Source organism: Cibotium barometz, chromosome 3 (assembly GCF_041138505.1).
Source record: "Cibotium barometz isolate CiBa-2024 chromosome 3, ASM4113850v1, whole genome shotgun sequence".
Classification (NCBI taxonomy): Eukaryota; Viridiplantae; Streptophyta; class Polypodiopsida; order Cyatheales; family Cibotiaceae; genus Cibotium; species Cibotium barometz.
This window is the reverse complement of record NC_141048.1, coordinates 35,700,446-35,718,732: the sequence shown is the minus strand read 5'-3', so window position 1 is coordinate 35,718,732 and position 18,287 is coordinate 35,700,446. Positions and strand designations below refer to the sequence as shown.

At 45.0% G+C, this 18,287-nt stretch overlaps 1 protein-coding gene across 1 annotated transcript in view; it reads left to right on the top strand.

Annotated features, from left to right (window-relative positions):
* LOC147640006 (ELF3-like protein 2) overlaps positions 1–13,540 on the top strand; it is a 42,503-nt gene extending 28,963 nt beyond the window's left edge. The window contains exons 3-5 of the mRNA XM_086776229.1: positions 11,531–11,582; positions 11,691–12,937; positions 13,280–13,540. Coding sequence (XP_086632355.1) covers positions 11,531–11,582; positions 11,691–12,935 — 1,297 coding nt within the window. The 3' untranslated portion in view covers positions 12,936–12,937; positions 13,280–13,540. The remainder of the gene's footprint in view (positions 1–11,530; positions 11,583–11,690; positions 12,938–13,279) is intronic.
* The last annotated feature ends 4,747 nt before the right edge of the window (positions 13,541–18,287 follow it).

The following is an 18,287-nucleotide window of genomic DNA, read 5'->3' as shown; positions in this document are numbered from 1 at the left end:
ACAGAGACATCACACTGCTCACAAGGATCAACACGTGTTACGGTGCACAAGCAAGTCCTGGAAACCTGATGAAACCTGTCAACCACCCCCTCTGAATCCGGAACCACAAAGCCTGGAGAAACCACCTCCTTCTGCAAGTAAGCACTTGCTACCTGCCTGGCTTTCCGAAAGGTCCCCGTGGAAAGAACATCCTCAACTACCGGAAGTTCTAAGTCCCGAACACTACGAGACATCAGAGCATAAGTGACCTGTTCAGCTTCCTCTGACTCACGAACACAAGAACTACCAACCTCAGTACTGGAAAGTTCCTGCCAACTGCTGCCATCTACTGGTACGCTATCCACCATCTGGTCTCGGAAAGCCTGTACCTGTAGCGTATCCACACTTGAGTAGCCATTACCAGACTGCCACTCATCACAATCCTGAGGACCTGGGAGAGAGAGTGATGAAAGCCTGTAGACTCCATTCTCCACTCCACCTTCCCAAACCACTTGGCCTGTTGCTTTGTCCCGGAGAGCAACAAAATGCTCATCAAACTCCACCCGTACGCCAGTCTTGCAAACCTGATGCACTGACAACAGATGAAAACCAAGTGCCGGAACATACAACACCTAGGAGGAATGCTTCCCCCCTCTGCCATCGGGAACTATCTCCATCCTGCCCTCACTGTGAACTGGGATAGTGGACGTATCCCCAGTAAGAATATGACCAGAAAGCCTGCAGAGATCCTGTAAACCGGAACGGGAAGGAGTCATGTGCCTGGAAGCACCACTATCGAGAATCCACTCCCGAGTATCCGTTGCGGAGAGTCCTCCAATCTCCTCCCTGCCTGAAGAAAATGAAACATCGGTGTCCATCACCTCCAGGTGCACAAAAGCCGGAGTCTTCATGATTGCTACCGAGGAATCTTCACCCTTCTCGGTCTTCCGCTTGGGACACTGCCTCCAGTAGTGGCCTTTCTCGCCACAATCATTACAGGTCCTCTCTGCCTTCAGTTTCTCGCGGTCAGCGTCGAACTTCTTCTCAGAAGACTTCTCCGATGAAGCCTTCCCTTTGTCCGAGTTACGGCCTTTCGACCGTTGGCCAGTTAAGGCCTCCGAACCTCCACCCTGAGGAGGGTTCGTGAATCGTTCCTCCTGGTCCAGGACCATGGGCACAAGCTCCTCCCACGTGATGGTGCTGAGCCTGCCACTGGTAATCAAAGAGGAGTAAAATGCTGAATATTGACCAGGCAAGTTGGAAAGTAACGTGATGGCCATATCTTCGGATGATATCTCTTTCCCAGCTTGAAGGACTTCCTCCTGAAGGGCCTGTAGCTTGTTAATGTGTTCCCGCATCGTCGAAGACTTTGCAGGGTTCATAACCCGCATCTGCACTTCCAAGGATATCCGCTTCATGGGTGACACCCTGTTATACAAAGAAGCCAAGTGCTCCCATATGCCTCTCGCCAGCGTCATGTGCTTCACATGGTTGATCACCTGTGGTGTGCAATTGAGGAAAATAAACGACCGGACCCTGGCGTTGACACGATCCCACATGTGTGCCTGTGCCTCTCGGTCCTTCCTCATCCTCGATAATAACTCCCCTTCCTCAGCTTCCGGCCGTGGCACCCCTTTGATAATAAAATCAGCAAGATCATATGACTCCAGAACTGACTCCATCATGACCTTCCAGATGCCGTAATTGGACCCGTCCAACTGACGATCCACTGGGAACGTGGGGAGAGTCGGAATCTTCACGATCTGCCATCGCGGAGAGTAACCTGAAAGGGTGGGTGGGTGGGAAAAAAAATCTGAAAATCTGAAAATCTGCAAGTGGCTGTCCAGCACCTTTGCCCGCCTTCCTCTTGCACCTTCTCTTCCCGTTCAGCCCGAAACAGTCCACCAATCAGCAACATGTTGCTCCCCCTCTTGCTCAGAAAAACGCCCAAGATCTCCTAGAGCCTAGGGCTCTGATACCATGTCAGAATATGCAGCGGAGATGATGACCAAATCTGGGAACACGAGCAAAAACGCAGGCAGAAAAACAGCACAAGAGAGAGAGAGATGTAGGCGTGTAACTCTGCTCTATATACACAAGAAGATCCCGAGGAATGATACAAATGAAGTATGGGGGCTGGGGTCCTATATATACCTCCCTAGAGGGCAGTCGGCCAGCATAAAGAAAAGCCCACGACGACTGATAAAAGATCCCACGACTGCATAAATGCAGTCGGCCAGCAAACTGGTGCCCACGACTGATCAAAAACAGTCGGCCAGCAGCAAGAGTGCCCACGACTGATAAACACCCAGTCGGCCAGCACTGTACTGCTCTTGGCACCCTCTGGCAGCCCTCCCAAGCCTCAGAAAAAATGGGGAAAATAGGGGAAAAATACGGAGAGTGGGGAAAAATGGGAAAACACCTCATAAGGGCGGGCACACCCACAACAAAGGCCCTGGTGTATAAATCTAGACAGGAGATGACTTCTAACAGTCTTAGGTGATGGTCGACTTGCAGATTTTTGAGAAAGATGATTTGCCAACTTCCAAACTTGTGGGAGAAAGAGAGAGCAATCGTGGGGGGTTTGTACTAATCACTTGTGTTTAATGTTTAGGAGATGTGTGGGGTTGTAACACAAGCATCACACTCACAATGAGCACAAAACTATTGTTGTCTTAGCCTTAACAAAGGGCACTCCGTGTATGTTTAGTTTTAGTGGCAAATTGTCCCACGAAAGGTTTTAATGGAGAGAGAGAGAGAGAGAGAGAGAGAGAGAGAGAGAGAGAGAGAGAGGGAGTGAAATGAAATGAAATGATATATTAACGTCTCTAAGAGGCCATAGTGGCCTATGAGACCAAAACTGAGAGTACATCTGAAGTTGGTGTCTCATCAAAGAGAACAAGACTAAAAAGTACATCTGAAGTTGGTGTCTCATCAAAGAGAGAGAGAGAGAGAGAGAGAGAGAGAGAGAGAGAGAGAGCAATGGTAATGGCGAATCTTCGTTCCCTGTACATGTTTTAGGGTTTCGTTTGCAACAGAGCTGCTGTTTTAGGGTTTCGTCTGCAACAGAGCTGCTGATTTAGCGTTTCGTCTGCACAACAGAACTGCTGTTTTAGGGTTTTGTCTGTAAGAGAGCTGCTGTTTTAGGGTTTCGTCTGCAACATAGCTGCTGTTTTAGGTTTTCGTCTGCAACAAAGATGCTATTTTAGGGTTTCAATCAGAAATTTTGCTGCTGTTTTAGGGTTTACACGTGCTGTTTTAGGGTTTTTCCTGCAGCAAAACAGCTTTTTTAGGGTTTTGAACAGAGGTTTTGTTGCTGTCTGGGGTTTACAACTGCTGTTTTAGGGTTTCGCCTACAGCAAAGCTACTGTTTTAGGGTTTTCCTTGCAGCACAGAGAGAGAGAGAGAGAGAGAGAGAGAGAGAGAGAGAGGGTTTTCTTTGCTTTTGTACATGGATTTGGATGACCAGGCTACTGCTGTTGGTGGCATGGCTGCCAATAGCCTTAACATGGATCTTATTGAGGAGATGATCAAGAAGGATGTGGGTTATGCTTCAGATGCCTCGGAGCAACAAAAACGTCAAAGGCTTGATGTTGATGCAAGCTACACTCCGGTGAATGTTGGAGAGAATGCAGAGGAAAGTTCTCAGGTACCTTCTCCGGAGTTTGCACGTTTGCTGCAGATCACTGGTGAGCATCTGCACGAATATGTGAACACAAATAGCGTGCAAATGGCTGCAGTAGATAATGGTGGTGTGGCTGATGTATGCATGGAGACTCCTTTGTTGCTACAACAGCTAGCAGATTTTCATGATCGTGCTGTTATCTTCTTTTTTATTGGGCGTATTCCGTTGTTGCCTCGTCTTAGAGCATGGTTGGGCCACTTGATGTCGCCTGAGGCACTTAAGGAGATTTATGATAGTCCGAGAGGCTTTTATGAAATACTTTTTCGCACTTCGGAAGCCCGTAGGGCAGTCTTGGAGCAGGTGCCACTATTTTTGGATGGGCAGTTGGTTCATGTGGTTCCGTGGAAGCCTATGGCAGAGTACCAAGATATGTTGCGCCAGGCTTGCCCAATTTGGGTTGAAGTGAAACAATTCCCACAAATGTTTTGGCGTGTTTTACCAGGTCTCATGTGAGGTATCGGTGATGTCTTGGTGGTGCCTCGAATGACATCTAGAAACCGAAATCGTCTATGCATGTTGTGGGATACTGGGAGACCTAGGCCGACACATTTGTGTGTCAATATGGCTAGGCTGTAATCTTTAATGTATGAATTGAGGTGGGATACATTTGCTGGCCATGTGGTGAGATGGGCCACTTTGTCTCCGAATGTCCTAAGAAAGAACAAGTCGTTGCTACCAAGGATATGGTTGATGTTGCCCGTGGAAGATGAGCATGATGCTCCTTTACATGATGCCCAGCACATGGATGTTGGATGTTCAGAATAAGGTTGAGCAGCCATGGGTGGAAGTACGTGGTAAAAAAGACACGATTTGTTGCCCCGCGGGGGGATTTCTCAGATGCTGTTTGGCGGGGGCCTTTGCGTACTCATCAGAGGCCCTTACATACATATGCTCATCGCCCTTTGGGTTCAGGTGCCCAGCAATAGACCAAGATTGAGAGGCCGGGAGGCCAACTTTCTCAGGGTACAGGGGCTCTTGGAGTGGATAGAGTAGAACGCTATCCTATTAGAAGTCGCCTAACAAAAGAAGCACAACAACAATTGTCTCTTGTGTTTGGTTCGAAGGGTGAGGTCATCTCGCCATGGGATGGTCATTACCCTTCGGCACGTGCTCGGGAACTCCAAGGGCAGTCTGAGATCACAAATACCATGTCTAAAAATGCAATGCTTCAAAAGGTTCGTGATTTGGCAGATTGTCCTGGGCCTAGTACACGGCCTTGTTGATTCCTTTTCTGGGAAGGCTTATGAAAATTGTACAATGGAATGTAAAGGGTATTTCTTCACGCCAAAAGCAGTTCAGGCTTTGGCGTACAACTTTTTGTCATGGTTGGGATATTTTGTGTGCAGTTGAACATAAGCAGCATAAGTTGGCTGGCAAAGCCTATGTATATAAGGGGTTTCATGTTTTCTGCACAGCGGACATCCTGCTTCGCAGTCAGGTGTTATGTTTGATGTTCGTTCGCAGTTTCAGCCTTCTCTTGTGATTCAAGATGTTCATGGAAGATTTCTAGTGATACAGATTGTTTGGGATGATACGCCTTTATGGTTGTTAGGGGTGTATGCGCTCCAAATAATGCTCGTGCACGCCGTTTGCTGTGTGCTCTTTCAATCTCTCATCCTGGCTTTGTGATGGGAGACTTTAATATGTGTGTCTCCAGGGAGCAAGCCACGTCGCCTCATTCTGTAATGGATGGCCCGGAGAGAATGGCGTGGGAAGCTTTTGTAGCAAGGTCGCTAAAACAAGACATGTGGTCTTGGTTGCATCCTCACAACAGTTTCGGGACACTTATGCTTTTGTAGCAAGGTCGCTAAAACAAGACATGTGGTCTTGGTTGCATCCAGATGAAAGGGGTTACACTTATGCCTCACAACAGTTTCGGGACACTTATGCTAGATTGGATAGGATGTATGTTTTACATCAAGATCTCTTTTTGCCAGAGGTTCTTACTATGATGGTTGATCAGCAACAACAGGTTTTCTCGGATCATTGGCTGCTTGTGTTTGAAATGGTCTATCATCCTGTGGATGCATATAAAGGCTTGTTGGGACGCTTGCCTTTGCGCTTAAATCACACTTTTTTGGAGCATGAAGTTTTTGATGTTTATATGCGTCAGTTGATACGACATTTCTCCACAAGAATGTCCATGGCTGATTATCATGCTTGGCCAGTGTTCCTTACCCCTAACACTCGGAAATTAGCGCGGCATTATGGTCTTGCTAATGCCTCTATACAAAAACAGCATGTGGCTCTTCTTGAGTCACATTTAAAGGGCTTGCAGGCGTTCATGTTTACTGACTCTATGGATGCTGAAGTTGTGGATGCCATAGAATGGCTGAAAAAGGAGCTATCTAGGGTGCAGGAAGCACAATATGTTCGCTTTAAACTACTTGCACGTCTTGATGCTTTGCGGGATGCTAACTGTCAATCTCATCGCTTCTATGATAAGTTGCATCAAAAACATATGCGTGAGAATATTGTTAGGTTGATGGATGCCCAAGGCAACCTTGTTACTCAACCTTCTGAGGTTATTCAGCATTGCATCAGGTTTTATGAAGATTTGCTTGCCCCTCGAGAGAGGATGTCTCGCCGGCTGTCCTGGCTGCAAGGGAGTCAGTGTTTGTTGAAGCACGATATCAAGTTGACCCTGATGTGGCGGTTGAGCTTGATGCTCCTGTTACTCAAGGGGAAGTGGAAGCTGTTCTCTCCAAACTTCCCATGGGAAAGAGCCCTGGTTAGGATGGTTTGACAAACGAGTTTTTCCGAAAATATGCTGATCAGCTTGCAAAGCCTTTGACACTTATTTGTCAAAGGGTTTGGGATGAGGGATATATGCCTGCCGATTGGAAGTTGGGCATACTTCGTTTGTTGCCCAAAGTCCCTTCGCCTACTTCTTTGGCTCAATGGCGCCCGATCTCACTAATGGGTATTATGTATAAAATCTTTACAAAGATTTTTGCCAATTGCTTGCAGAAGGTGCTTCCTACTCTTATTCATCCATATCAATATGGATTTGTGCGTGGCAGGAATATTTTGCATAATATTCTGAATGTTCAAATTGGAGTGGATTATGCCAAGGCAAAGAAGCAAGAGATTGTGATGGTGCAGCTGGATCTTGAAAAAGCTTTTGATCATGTCAGCTGCTCTTTCCTTTCTCAGTTAATGACAGCCATGGGCTTTGGTCCCAAAATGGCTAATTTGGTGCATTTACTTGGCTTTGGCTCTATCACGCGGATTATGCTCAATGGAGGACTTTCGGATGGTATTTCTCTCACCCGTTCTCTCCGGCAGGGCTGTCCTCTTAGCCCTCTTTTCTTTGCCATTGCCACTCATCCTATGTTATCTCGCCTAGATGCTATGGCATCGCATGGTGAAGTGGTTGGTTTGCATCTCCCTCATGGCAAGCAATTGGTTGCTCAAGCCCTTGCGGATGACACTTTTATGTTTCTTAGGGCCGAAAAAGCCAATATAGATCGAGCAATGGAAGCTTGGAATAATTTTGCATTGGCTTCTGGGTTGAAAATAAATTCAACAAAATCAGCTCTCATTGTATGCACGGAATTTGATCTTGAGGCATTAGGGTGGCAAGGCCGTGTGGTGCATATTGGAGACATTGTTCGTCATCTTGGGTATCCGGTGGGTGTGGATGTGGACCCCCAAGCGCTTCTTGCTTGGATTTCTGCTCGGATCTCGAATAAATTTGTGTATTGGAAAGCTCAAGGGTGGCCTATGCACGTGAGGGTTAAGGTAGGTCAGGTTATTATGCTTAGCATGATTTCCTATTTTTTGCCTTTGCTACCTTGGACGCACAAATCTCTTCTCCGTTTGGTTGCTCCCATTCGGTTTATGCTGTGGAAGAGGCAAGGAAATATTATGGGTCAAACATGGATAGCTAGGAATCACATTACAACGTCCAAAAGAATGAGTGGGGCTGCTTTACTGGATGTCTGCTTGCATATGGTGGCGCGTAGGTGGGTTGCTTTTTCAGGATATGTGTTTGCAGGAGCAGCCTTGGGTAATCATGGCTCGTGACTTGATTGAGTTGGAGGGATTGTCACATGGACGGACACGTGTGCAGGCTTCATGGTGGGACATTGTGAATGCGGCTCATCCTGTCCGTATTCGCTCATCTCACATTTTATCGCATATTCTCCTTTCTTGGCATGAAGTTCTACTATTGACTCGGTGGGATCCTGGTCATGATAGACTACTTTTGAACTCTTTGTAGTTCGAAACATTTGTGGAGTCGCGTGTCATTGTTTGGCCAGACAGAGATGCTTCACGCATACGACTCAACCGCATGGTCAGGTTAGGCTTGGTTAGAATCCGAGATGCTGTGATACTTGGTTGTGACAGGCCATATTCGTTTCGTCGTATTCGGCAGCACTTTAGGGTTCCTTGGACATTTCAGCCACCATGGGTTGACATCATGCATGCAGTTGAGCCTTTTACTCCATTGCCTCGGCCATTTGCAGATTAGCCTTGGCTTGATTGGGCACTATGTAAATCTGGTGACTTGATATCACTTTCAGCTAACCAGGTCTATCATAAGCTCGTATCGGAGAAAGATTGGGTTTCAGCCAAGGCCAATAAGGTGTGGCGATTGCACAAGTCTAAATCATGGTGGCAGAAAACTCTTATGCGTGGTTGGCAGTCTAAACTCCCTTACCAAGGTAAGGTTTTCATTTGGAGGATGTTGGTGGGAGGGTTACCTACACGGGATCAGCTCAGCCGTCGTAAAATTACATTGGCCTCTTGCTTCTTTCCTTGCACAACATGCACTGAAACAGTTATGCATCTGTTCATGAGTTGTCCAGTGGCCCGTCAGATTTGGTCTTTTGTCTCTCGCGTTTGGGAGGCAGTAGAGAGGTCTACTGTTTCGGCTCATCAGTGGATATTTGGGATTTGTCCTCAAGTCATTACTTCGGACAGTCACCTTGTGATATTCCATTTCCTTAGATGGACAGGACTTTGGCATATTTGAACTACATGGAATGGGTTCATCTTTAATTCGAATACATGGGCACATTCTACGTATCCGCGGTTTGCTGCTTTGGCAGTTTTCTTCTCTTCTCTCAACTCAGCTGGATGCAGATGTTATTTCGTTATGGTCTACGGTGGCTCGGCTGGCTCATCTTTGATGCTTTTATCTGGGATGCTTATTTGGCTAGGAGGCTTTCTTATTAGTGTATAGGTTTGCATGGTCATGATCCTTTAGAGGATCTTTTGTGGGGGTTTTTTTTGGGGCCATAGGTTCTGTGTGAACCATGTGGCTGATGTACATTTTTACATATAATATAAAACACCATTTCACGAAAAAAAAAAGAGTCATATTAACATCCACGGAATGCCTTGAAGGCATATGGGACCAAAAACCGGTACCTCACAGTCATTAAAATCCACTTCGGGGTGCACTTAGGCACAAGCAAAAGATTAATGAAAACCCTAGGATGATAAACAACTATCTGTGATACAAAAAATGCAGATGGCACATTAGAATGCTAGTCAATTGGGTTTAGGCTTACGGAAGTCCTCGATTATTGCCCTTCCGTCACAGTAGACTGCCCACTTTCCAACTTGACGGGCTGCTCGGACTTTGGCGAGTTCTGCACTTTTGTTTTTAAGCTGTAGGGGAGTGAGTTCATCAGCTAACCAGAGCCTGTGCCTTGTAATGATTTAGACTGTGGGAGAACTTGGATCTTGTCCTGTTTATTGTGATATTTCGCAATGGCATGCTTTCCTTTCTCTTGACAATGGTCCATGGGTTGCCTATATCAATGAGGGGGCGGGCCTTACTGAGTCGCCTCCTCATAATCTCCGTGTCTGAGATGCATTCATCTTCATCAATTTTCGTTTGCTCTCTGACTTCTTGCTTGTCCCAACCCTCCGGGAGTCCACCTACTCGGAGATGCTCAGCAATGCTTTCTCGGAGTTCTTCTTCCTTGATGGTTGACATGATGTGTGCGGTAAGATGCTGCTCCATACCTTTTGTAGCTTCAAAGCTTCGGTGAGAGAGAGAGAGAGAGAGAGAGAGAGAGAGAGATTAAGCGTCTACTAAAGACCCAATGGGCCTATGAGACCAAAGTGGTACAATAATGTCCATGGCATATCTCATCATGGAATGGAAAATAAAATAGAATGAAAACATAAATATAGCTATCTCACTGGGGTGATACAAAACTGTCCATGGAAACTCGTCATGGAATACTAAGAACATAAAAACATGGGAGCAACATCAGCTCCGAGTAGATGGTATACCACTCTCTAAAATGTCAAGCATGGGGTTGACAAGTATGGCCGAGAGGTCTCCCTCAGCTATGTCACGTGGAAAGGTAGCTCGATGGCGGTGGAGCATGTCCTGGATCTGGAGCTGATGAGGTGAAGCTTGCAGTAGGATTCGTTAACTCGTCTAGAATGAAGAATGGACCAACATGTGGGCTGGTGGCGACCATTGCCACATGTACAGCTGTCTGTACACTCCACAGCTGTACAGATTGTACATGGTGGACACTCTGGCTTTGTGCTGCGCTGATATGTGCTGCACTCAGCGTGTACGAAAAACATGGAAGCACCTTTCCAGCCACTAAAAGCCAAAAATGACTCTCTTTTTTGAAAAGCCAGCTGACTGTTCTTCTTTCTCATCACGATCTTCTCTACCACAGCTGTACAGATTGTACAGCTAGTACAATCTGCCACATGGACATTCTGGCTTTGTGATATGTGCGGCACTCAGTGTGTACGAAAAACATGGAAGCACCTGTCCAGCCACTAAAAGCAAAAAACAACTCTCTTTTTTGAAAAGCCAGCCGACTGTTCTTCTTGCTCATCACGATCTTCTCTTCCACCTAAACTAATTGGGGACCCGTGCTTCACACGTCTTTTGAGGCTTCCAAAATCAAATGCTACCCAAACCTCCTCCCCTTCCTGAACCTCTAAATTCTTGCCACGTGGCAGCTTTGTGAAACTCTTCCTTAAGATAATATAGAGAAGAGATGAGACTCATGCATGATTCAGTTCCTGCGGAAGTTTCTGGAGATATCCTGTGATGTGATAGAAGGCAGTAACCAAAAATCACTTCCCACAATAGCAAGTGTGCCTCAAAAGCGCTCAGCCAAACAGGCTCAGCTTTGATACTAATGTTAGGATTGCACATATTTGGAACCCTCCTTCAGGAAAGAAAGATGGTTTGGAATCCGGCTAGCGGCTCACCTCTGAGCCATAGGTTCTTGTCGTGAAACCACACTTGAGCCCAAGCTCCAAATTTCCCTGAGTCAGCCTTGCCACGGCCAAGGCCTTGGCGTCCCATACCACCAAGAAACACCCCGTGCACAAGTTACTCCTGGCCTTGAGGATCTACTCTCATGTCGAACGTCTCCGCCCGTGGGTTCCTCCATAATAATTATAATTTAGCCCTCGTTACTCTTTACAGACCAGCCTTTAGGTTTTTTTTTTTCCATTTTTAGTCACTGTTCTGCCTTTAACTTAACCCAACATTGGCCCCTAGCTTCTTGCTGAGGGTCTAAGACTAGTTAATTTGTAACCCGTATCTTGGGTTAGTTTTTAACCCTAACCCTCAGCTTAGCCCATCCTCTTAATTGTATGTCATCTAACCTGGCGTTAACACTTGTCTCAGTTCAGTTCAGGATGTAATGGGGGAGAGAGAGAGAGAGAGGTTTAACCTTGTAAAATTGTGGAAGACGACTAGAGTTTTTCCTAAAGAGCTGAAATTAACATTAAGGTATGGCTAGGCAGATATCGAACTATACTTTGAAGTACTAGTACCTTTGGTAGCTTGTTTTCTATGACCACGTAAGAGCCTTTTTTGTAGCTCCTCTCCAGACAGTTAAGATCTCGATGCATGAACTGCAGGCAGCAGAACACATTATCATTGCAAGTTTTCGAGCTACATCGGCTGGTTAAGGTGAAAAAATCTAACATTTTTTCCAACCTTTTTCAAAACATGTGTAGGTGTAGGTTCAAATGTTTGCCCTTGAAACTTCATGACGTGCCTTTCACTGGTGCATGGCAGGTCCAACAGCTTATTGCTGGCATGCCAGGTCTCTTTCTAGAAAAAAATGACAAGTGTACAGTTTTGAAGAGCTTAACAGAGAGTGGAAAAGGACTGGATGACAAAGAGGCAGCAGGTAAAGCGATGTATTGCAGGGGACAGACACCAGCAGCTGTGAAACAACCCAAGAAACTTACAAAGGTGTCACGTCATCATGACAGTACTAAAGTTTACAAGCAGTGTGATAAGCAGCCTCCACAGTTGCATCGTCTTAGCTCACCACATGTTTCGTTTGGCCAGAGCAGGGTGTCTTCTTGGGGTCTCCCATCCACTCCGTTTGTTGATCAGTGGCCGAAAGCAGCAAGTGACAAATATGGGTCCTTCGGGACTCACTTTCCTAATGACACTTGTCTAGACAATGTTTCTTCCAGCTTAGTAAGTGGATCAGTTTATACAGCTTTGCAAACTCCCATGCCATATTCCATCTCATGTCAGTGGTATAATGACCTGGCGGCCAGTCCCAATGTATTCATGGGCTGGTATGGGCCATGCAATCCTAAGGATCTTCCTGGAGTTATTACTTCTCTTCAAGTATCTCAGAAGCCTTCATCAAATTGTGGCATTTCTCATCTCAAGGTTCCACAGTTTGATTGTGCTCTAGGTACACAAACAGTTGATAGTGTGTCACTGCTGAGCAGGCCCAGGTCTTCGTTGAGGAAGTCATCATCTTCTTCCTCAAGACCTCTGCTGTCTACCCGCGTTGACATGCCCATCAGCACTGTTCAACAGGTGGATAGGACAAGTCAAGGAAGACAGTCTTCGGATATCAACAAGCTTGGATCTCAAGTATCTGAATCCACTCAAGACTTGCTTGCGATGGATAGAACAGGATCTAGTAGCTTACCAGGCTCATGTGGAATCCAGAATGAGAGTGGACTGAGTTTCGGAAAAATTGATTCTAGATATTTTTGTATCGGCCGTGAGAACACAAGATCTACACGAAGTGATGGCTGTGTCAAAATTGTGCAACCTGCAAGTGCAGCAGGTGTATTCTGCCTGAAAGAAAGTTCTGGAGATCCTAGAAATAGTACTTTGCCCGTATTTTCTCTTGCACCCGTATCGAATGTAGGAAAGGAAACCAACGTCTTCATATCAGAATCTCCCCCGACTTCGAAAGTGATCAGAGCTGTCCCCCATTCAGGTACAGCGGCAGCCCAATCAGCAGCTAATATCTTGAAATCAATTCAGCAAGAATGGCACCAGTAAAGGTATGGCAACCTTACATTGACTTGTAGAATTCTTTGGGTGGTCATTGTTTTCTAGGAGTCATGAAGTGTATATTGTGGAAAAGAAGATTTTAAAGCAAGTAATGAATGCCAATGAAGAATGTGTGTTGTTCTAAGTGGGTACACAACCAACCCTTGCCTGTTAGCTGGGGCTCATCCAGGCCACGGAAGGGGTGCATGGATGGGCAAATTTTCCAGGCCCGTGCTATCCAATGGGTAGCGAATGTTGTGTTTGAACTTTGCAGCCTTAGGGTCTTAATGTCCCTGAGTGGTGCATGGTCCTTTTGTTTTACTGATGTCACCTTATTCAATGCATGCTTGTAGGCAAAGAGTTTCGTGATCGTGATGTAATGAGGTGTCATTGACATTGGAGGGGTCATGCTGCAGACATTGGAATTTGGTTACTTCTTCACACTTCTACCCTCCACTGAACAATAAATTAACAAGGGTGTTTTTGGAAGGTTCGCTGTACCTAATGACCATCTTCTGTAATCTTTTGGTTTGCCTTGCAAAGATAGACGTAATGTGAAAGCTTTTGGGCCTTGCTTGGCCCTGGTCATAATCAAAAAGAAACATACACATTTTTATAATGTCTTCCTAAGTAGCTCTCTCTATTCTCACTGTCCAGTCTCTTCTTTTCACTCCCTTCTAAGCAAGCCATGCAACCTTTGGCTCTAACCTAGCCCTCCCTTCCCAGCGTATGATCTTCTTCTGTGCCTTCATGATCTTGCAAATTTAATTTAGACTCATGCAGTTTTACCACATTGTTTCATTTGTGATGAATAGGTGAATGACATCTAGCTTTTCAAGGTCTTTCCATCTTCGAGCCAATCATGAAGCCTTGCACTACAGATCTTTAGCATGACATCGTGAATTCAACCAACATTGCTTTTGTATCTCACAATTCTTGAAGGTTGTTGATCGATGATATTTTAATAGGTAGCTTAGTATGCCCACAAATTGGCATGATGCTAGTAGGTTTCTACTATATTTGTTATGTTTTTTCACATCACCTCAGTGGGTCTTCTTCGAGTGATTTCATTCAAATAAATATTGTGTGAGATCTTTTGTGTACAACCATCACGATATTGATTATGGCAACAGAAAGTGTGCCACAATCATAAGAGGTTAACCAAGCATTTCATGAAGGACTTCAAAGTTTAGACATAATGCCTTGTATCCACCTGATTACCTACCTTGGCTTTAGTCCACTCAACAGAGGAAGTTCATTTACTTGATTGACTACCATGGCTTCAGTCTTCAAAACAAAATAAGCACCCAAGGCTAGTCTACACAATACAATAACCAATATGTGTCTATCAAGATGCTAATTATAGCTGTAAGAGAGCATGTTGTCCAACCTAGCATTTTCTTGTTAGGAGTTAGCTCTACACCTTATATTTTGCGTAGTTCTATCCATCTTGGTTTTAGCCCACTGAATAGAATGGTCAATCGCCATGCCTTGGCTACATTCATTATATGATTGGGCAGCCAAGCAGTTTGTAGCCATGAAACAAAATATTGCCGTAATGATGTTTCTACTTCTAGGGCACGCCACGGCATTTTGTAGGCTTACTAGACAAAACAATCATTTGCCATGATCGTGTGTTTACTTGACTGGCTACCTTGGCTTCATTCGTGGTGTGATGATAGGGCTGCTAATCCAAAGCATTTTCTTGCCATGGGCAACTAAACAATCAAATGCCATACGATGCCGCCATACCAATCGTTTTCTAGCCTTACTACTTGGTAGGTTTGCATACATATCATCCTACTAGATGATTGGTTTATAAAAATTAACATCTCAGTAAGACCTTGGAGGAGCATGGTTATCATCTAAGAATTATAATGGCAACTGATAGAGCTTGAGCTAAAGTCCTGTTTTCAAAAAGAGAGCAAGTGTAGCTTTTTAAAATAACAGTACGTAACTACCATCACCTAAGTCAGAAAAAAAATGTTGAATTTATAAACTTTTTTGATATATCTACATGGGCAAAGAGCGCTTTGCTTCTTCCAAACCTTTCAAAATGCAAGTACAATAAGTATATGAAAGAAAGTGAAGCAAATAGAAAACACAGATGTAGGCCCAGGTACAAGACTTGTAAATGTTGGAAACTGATGTTTATTGTTGAAAACTGAGCACGAGGGAAGCCCGTAGATGTACAATGGTAAGAAGTAGAAGCAGTTGCTAATGACATGTATTGATACTCGGAGGTCTACATCTGGATATTGCTTCATGCTTGGTTTTGGATTGGTTTCTTGGAAGTCTCAAAAGTAGAGGACTGTTTTTTGCTTCTTCCACTAAGGCTGAGTATAAATCTTACCTTCTCTCCTCCACTGAGGCACTTTGGACTCATCAGATTTTGGAGCATTTGTGCTGTGTCAATACTTCCCCGGTTACTATCTTCTCGGATTCTTAGAGTGCTATTGCTCTAGCTCAGAATCCTGTGATACGGGGACGATCCAAACATATTGAAGTGCATTATCATTTTGTATGTGACTGGATTGAGTTGGGACTTCCTCGATTGGCCTAGTGTTCTACCAAGGACAATGTGGCTGATCTCTTCACCAAACCACTTCCGAGAGCTACTCTAGAGGTGTTACTTCAGTGTGCTGGTATTGGACCACTCCTTTGGCGCTGACGAGGAGGTGTTGGATTATATCATCTCCAGATGGTCTACATCACCGTTTTCATGCTCGTATTGGCCATTTATGAGGGCACATTGGCATATCTTAGCAGATACTCTTCAACATTTTTCTACAAATTTTAAGGTATTTTCTAGCATTTTATCCTACTGTCCTATTGCCGGCTTGCTACAGTTGGCCGACCAACACTCTGGCGCCCAATCAGAATCTGTGAAGCCAACCAAATGAGCACCACAAGAGTAGGTGATGCCATAATATGAAGTACCTCGAAGATAACGAAGAACTCTCAAAATTGCCTGCCAATGAGACCGTCGAGTGGTTGATGAGAACTGGGCCACTGGCTGAGGACACTCATAGCATAGAAGATGTCTGGAGGATGGGTGTTCACAAGGTAAAGCAATGAGCCAACAATCTGCCGGTACTCTGTAGAATCCACCAAGGGTGTATCCTCCTCCTTGGATAACTTGGCATTAGGATCCATGGAACAAGAGAGAGGTGTATAATTTGACAACCCATAAAGTGAGAGCAGCTTCTTTACATACTTTTGTTGAGAAATGAAGATATAATCATCTTTCTACCGAACATCCAACCCAAGAAAATAATGTAGAAGGTCAAGATCAGTCATCTCAAATGTCTCTGAAAGCTTGGACTGAACCTGTGTGACCAACCCAATATCTGAGCCAGAAAGAATGAGGTCATCAACATACAAAACAATGACACAAATACCTCCATCAGAAAGAAGCACATAGAGATTGTTGTCAGCATATGCCCTCTCAAAGCCAAGAGATAATAAGAAGGCATCAATCTTCTGATACCAGGCATATCTTAGCAGATACTATTCAGCATTTTTCTACAAATTTTAAGGTATTTTATAGCATTTTATGCTATTGTCCTACTGCCGGCTTGCTACAACTGGTCGACCAGCATTCTGGCGCCCAATCAGAATCTGTGAAGCCAACCAAACCAGAGTCAAATCAGGACTCATAGAGGCACTGGGAGCTGTAGAAGCTAATGCAATGGGAACGGGTGACTATGAAGTAGCATCTGGCACCAGGATTGTAGCAGGGGGAGGAGGAGGAGGAGCTAGATGTGGAAGAGGTTTAAGATCACTAGCATCTGCCGAGAATGGATCATCCAGAAGGTCAGTAGATGCATAAGGTGGAGAGGAATCAATGCCAAACCAAGCATCATGAGAAATGATGATGTCATCAACCTATGGATCCCAATCCTTTGGATCTAAGACTATAGCTTGTGAAGATCATCCCCTTTTACTTAGGTGCGAGTGTGGTCCTTTTCTTATCTGGGACATGCACATAAGCAACACAACCAAAAACACGAAGATGAGAAACAGAAGGCTTGTGTCCTGTAAAAGCCTCCTCCGAAGTCATCCCCTCAACCACTTTTGTGAGAGAGCGGCTAATGAAATGAACTGAGGTAGCCACAGCTTCACCCCAGAAAGCAGGAGGGAGACCTGCATGATGCAACAAAGCATGACCCATCACTTTGATGGTACGGTTCTTCCATTCCACAACTCCATTCTGTTAAGGAGTGTAAAGAACTGTAGTCTATCGGTGAATGCCCTTCGAAACAAGGAAGTCATCAAATGGTACAAACTTGCCACCATTATGAGTCCAGAGAGGAATGAAACTCTACCTCCAGACTGATTTTCCACCATCGCGATCCAAGTTTTGGAACTGGCAAAAGCATCTGACTTGCAAGCCAAAAAACATACCCATACTTTGCGAGTGAAATCATCCACAAGAAGAAGAGAATATCGAGCCCTACCAAGAGACTCGACCTCCATAGGTCCTGCAAGATTTGCATTTATAAGTTCCAGTCTTCACGTTGCTCGATGAGTGGCCTCCTTTGGAAATGCAAATCGATGATGCTTGCATCATGTAGGATGAGCAGATGTGAGAGAGACTTGAGTTGAGGTAGTCCGCTGACAACCTGCTTAGAATGGAACTTCTGTAAGAAGGCAGCAATGGGTACATGACCAAAGTGAGAATGCCACAGAGAAGTATCTGCCTCAGAAACCAAAGCCATCAAGGGGGAGAAAAGCTGATGAATATGGGAATCAGTGTGAGGGATCTGGGAAGAAACATTGGTGATCTTGTAGAGACCCCTATCATGGACTCCATTGGCAACAACTGAGAGTCTTCCTACGATTACTTTGATGACCTCATCATCAAAGTACACACCAAGTCCCTTCTGAGAAGCTTTGTATACTGAAAGAAGATTTTTGGAAATCCGTGGTACATGCAGAACATCATGTAATGTGCAAAGGAACCCAAAGAAACATTACCAACACCGGTGATAGGAAGTGAAGAATTGTCGCCGATACGAACTTAAGAGGAGAGAGTCCAATATATGGGCCTGATTGGTCATGTGGGCAGAAGCACCACTATCACCAACCCATTTCATCGCTTCAGGTGTGTCACTAACCTCTTTTGATCACGCGAGGAGTGAATCATGTGAATAAGTGGATGAATCTGGCTGCCATGTATGCAACTTTGGCAGATCCCTCCTCTGAAACTTTGCCTTCATCTTTGGTGTTGTCCTTGTTAGATGCTTTAGAAGCTTCCTGGGCTTTATACTTGGCTCTGGCTACTCGAGAATCATCACGACGAGCAAAGCAGTGAGCCTCAGTATGACCTGACCTGCCACAGTAATCACATTCATTGCT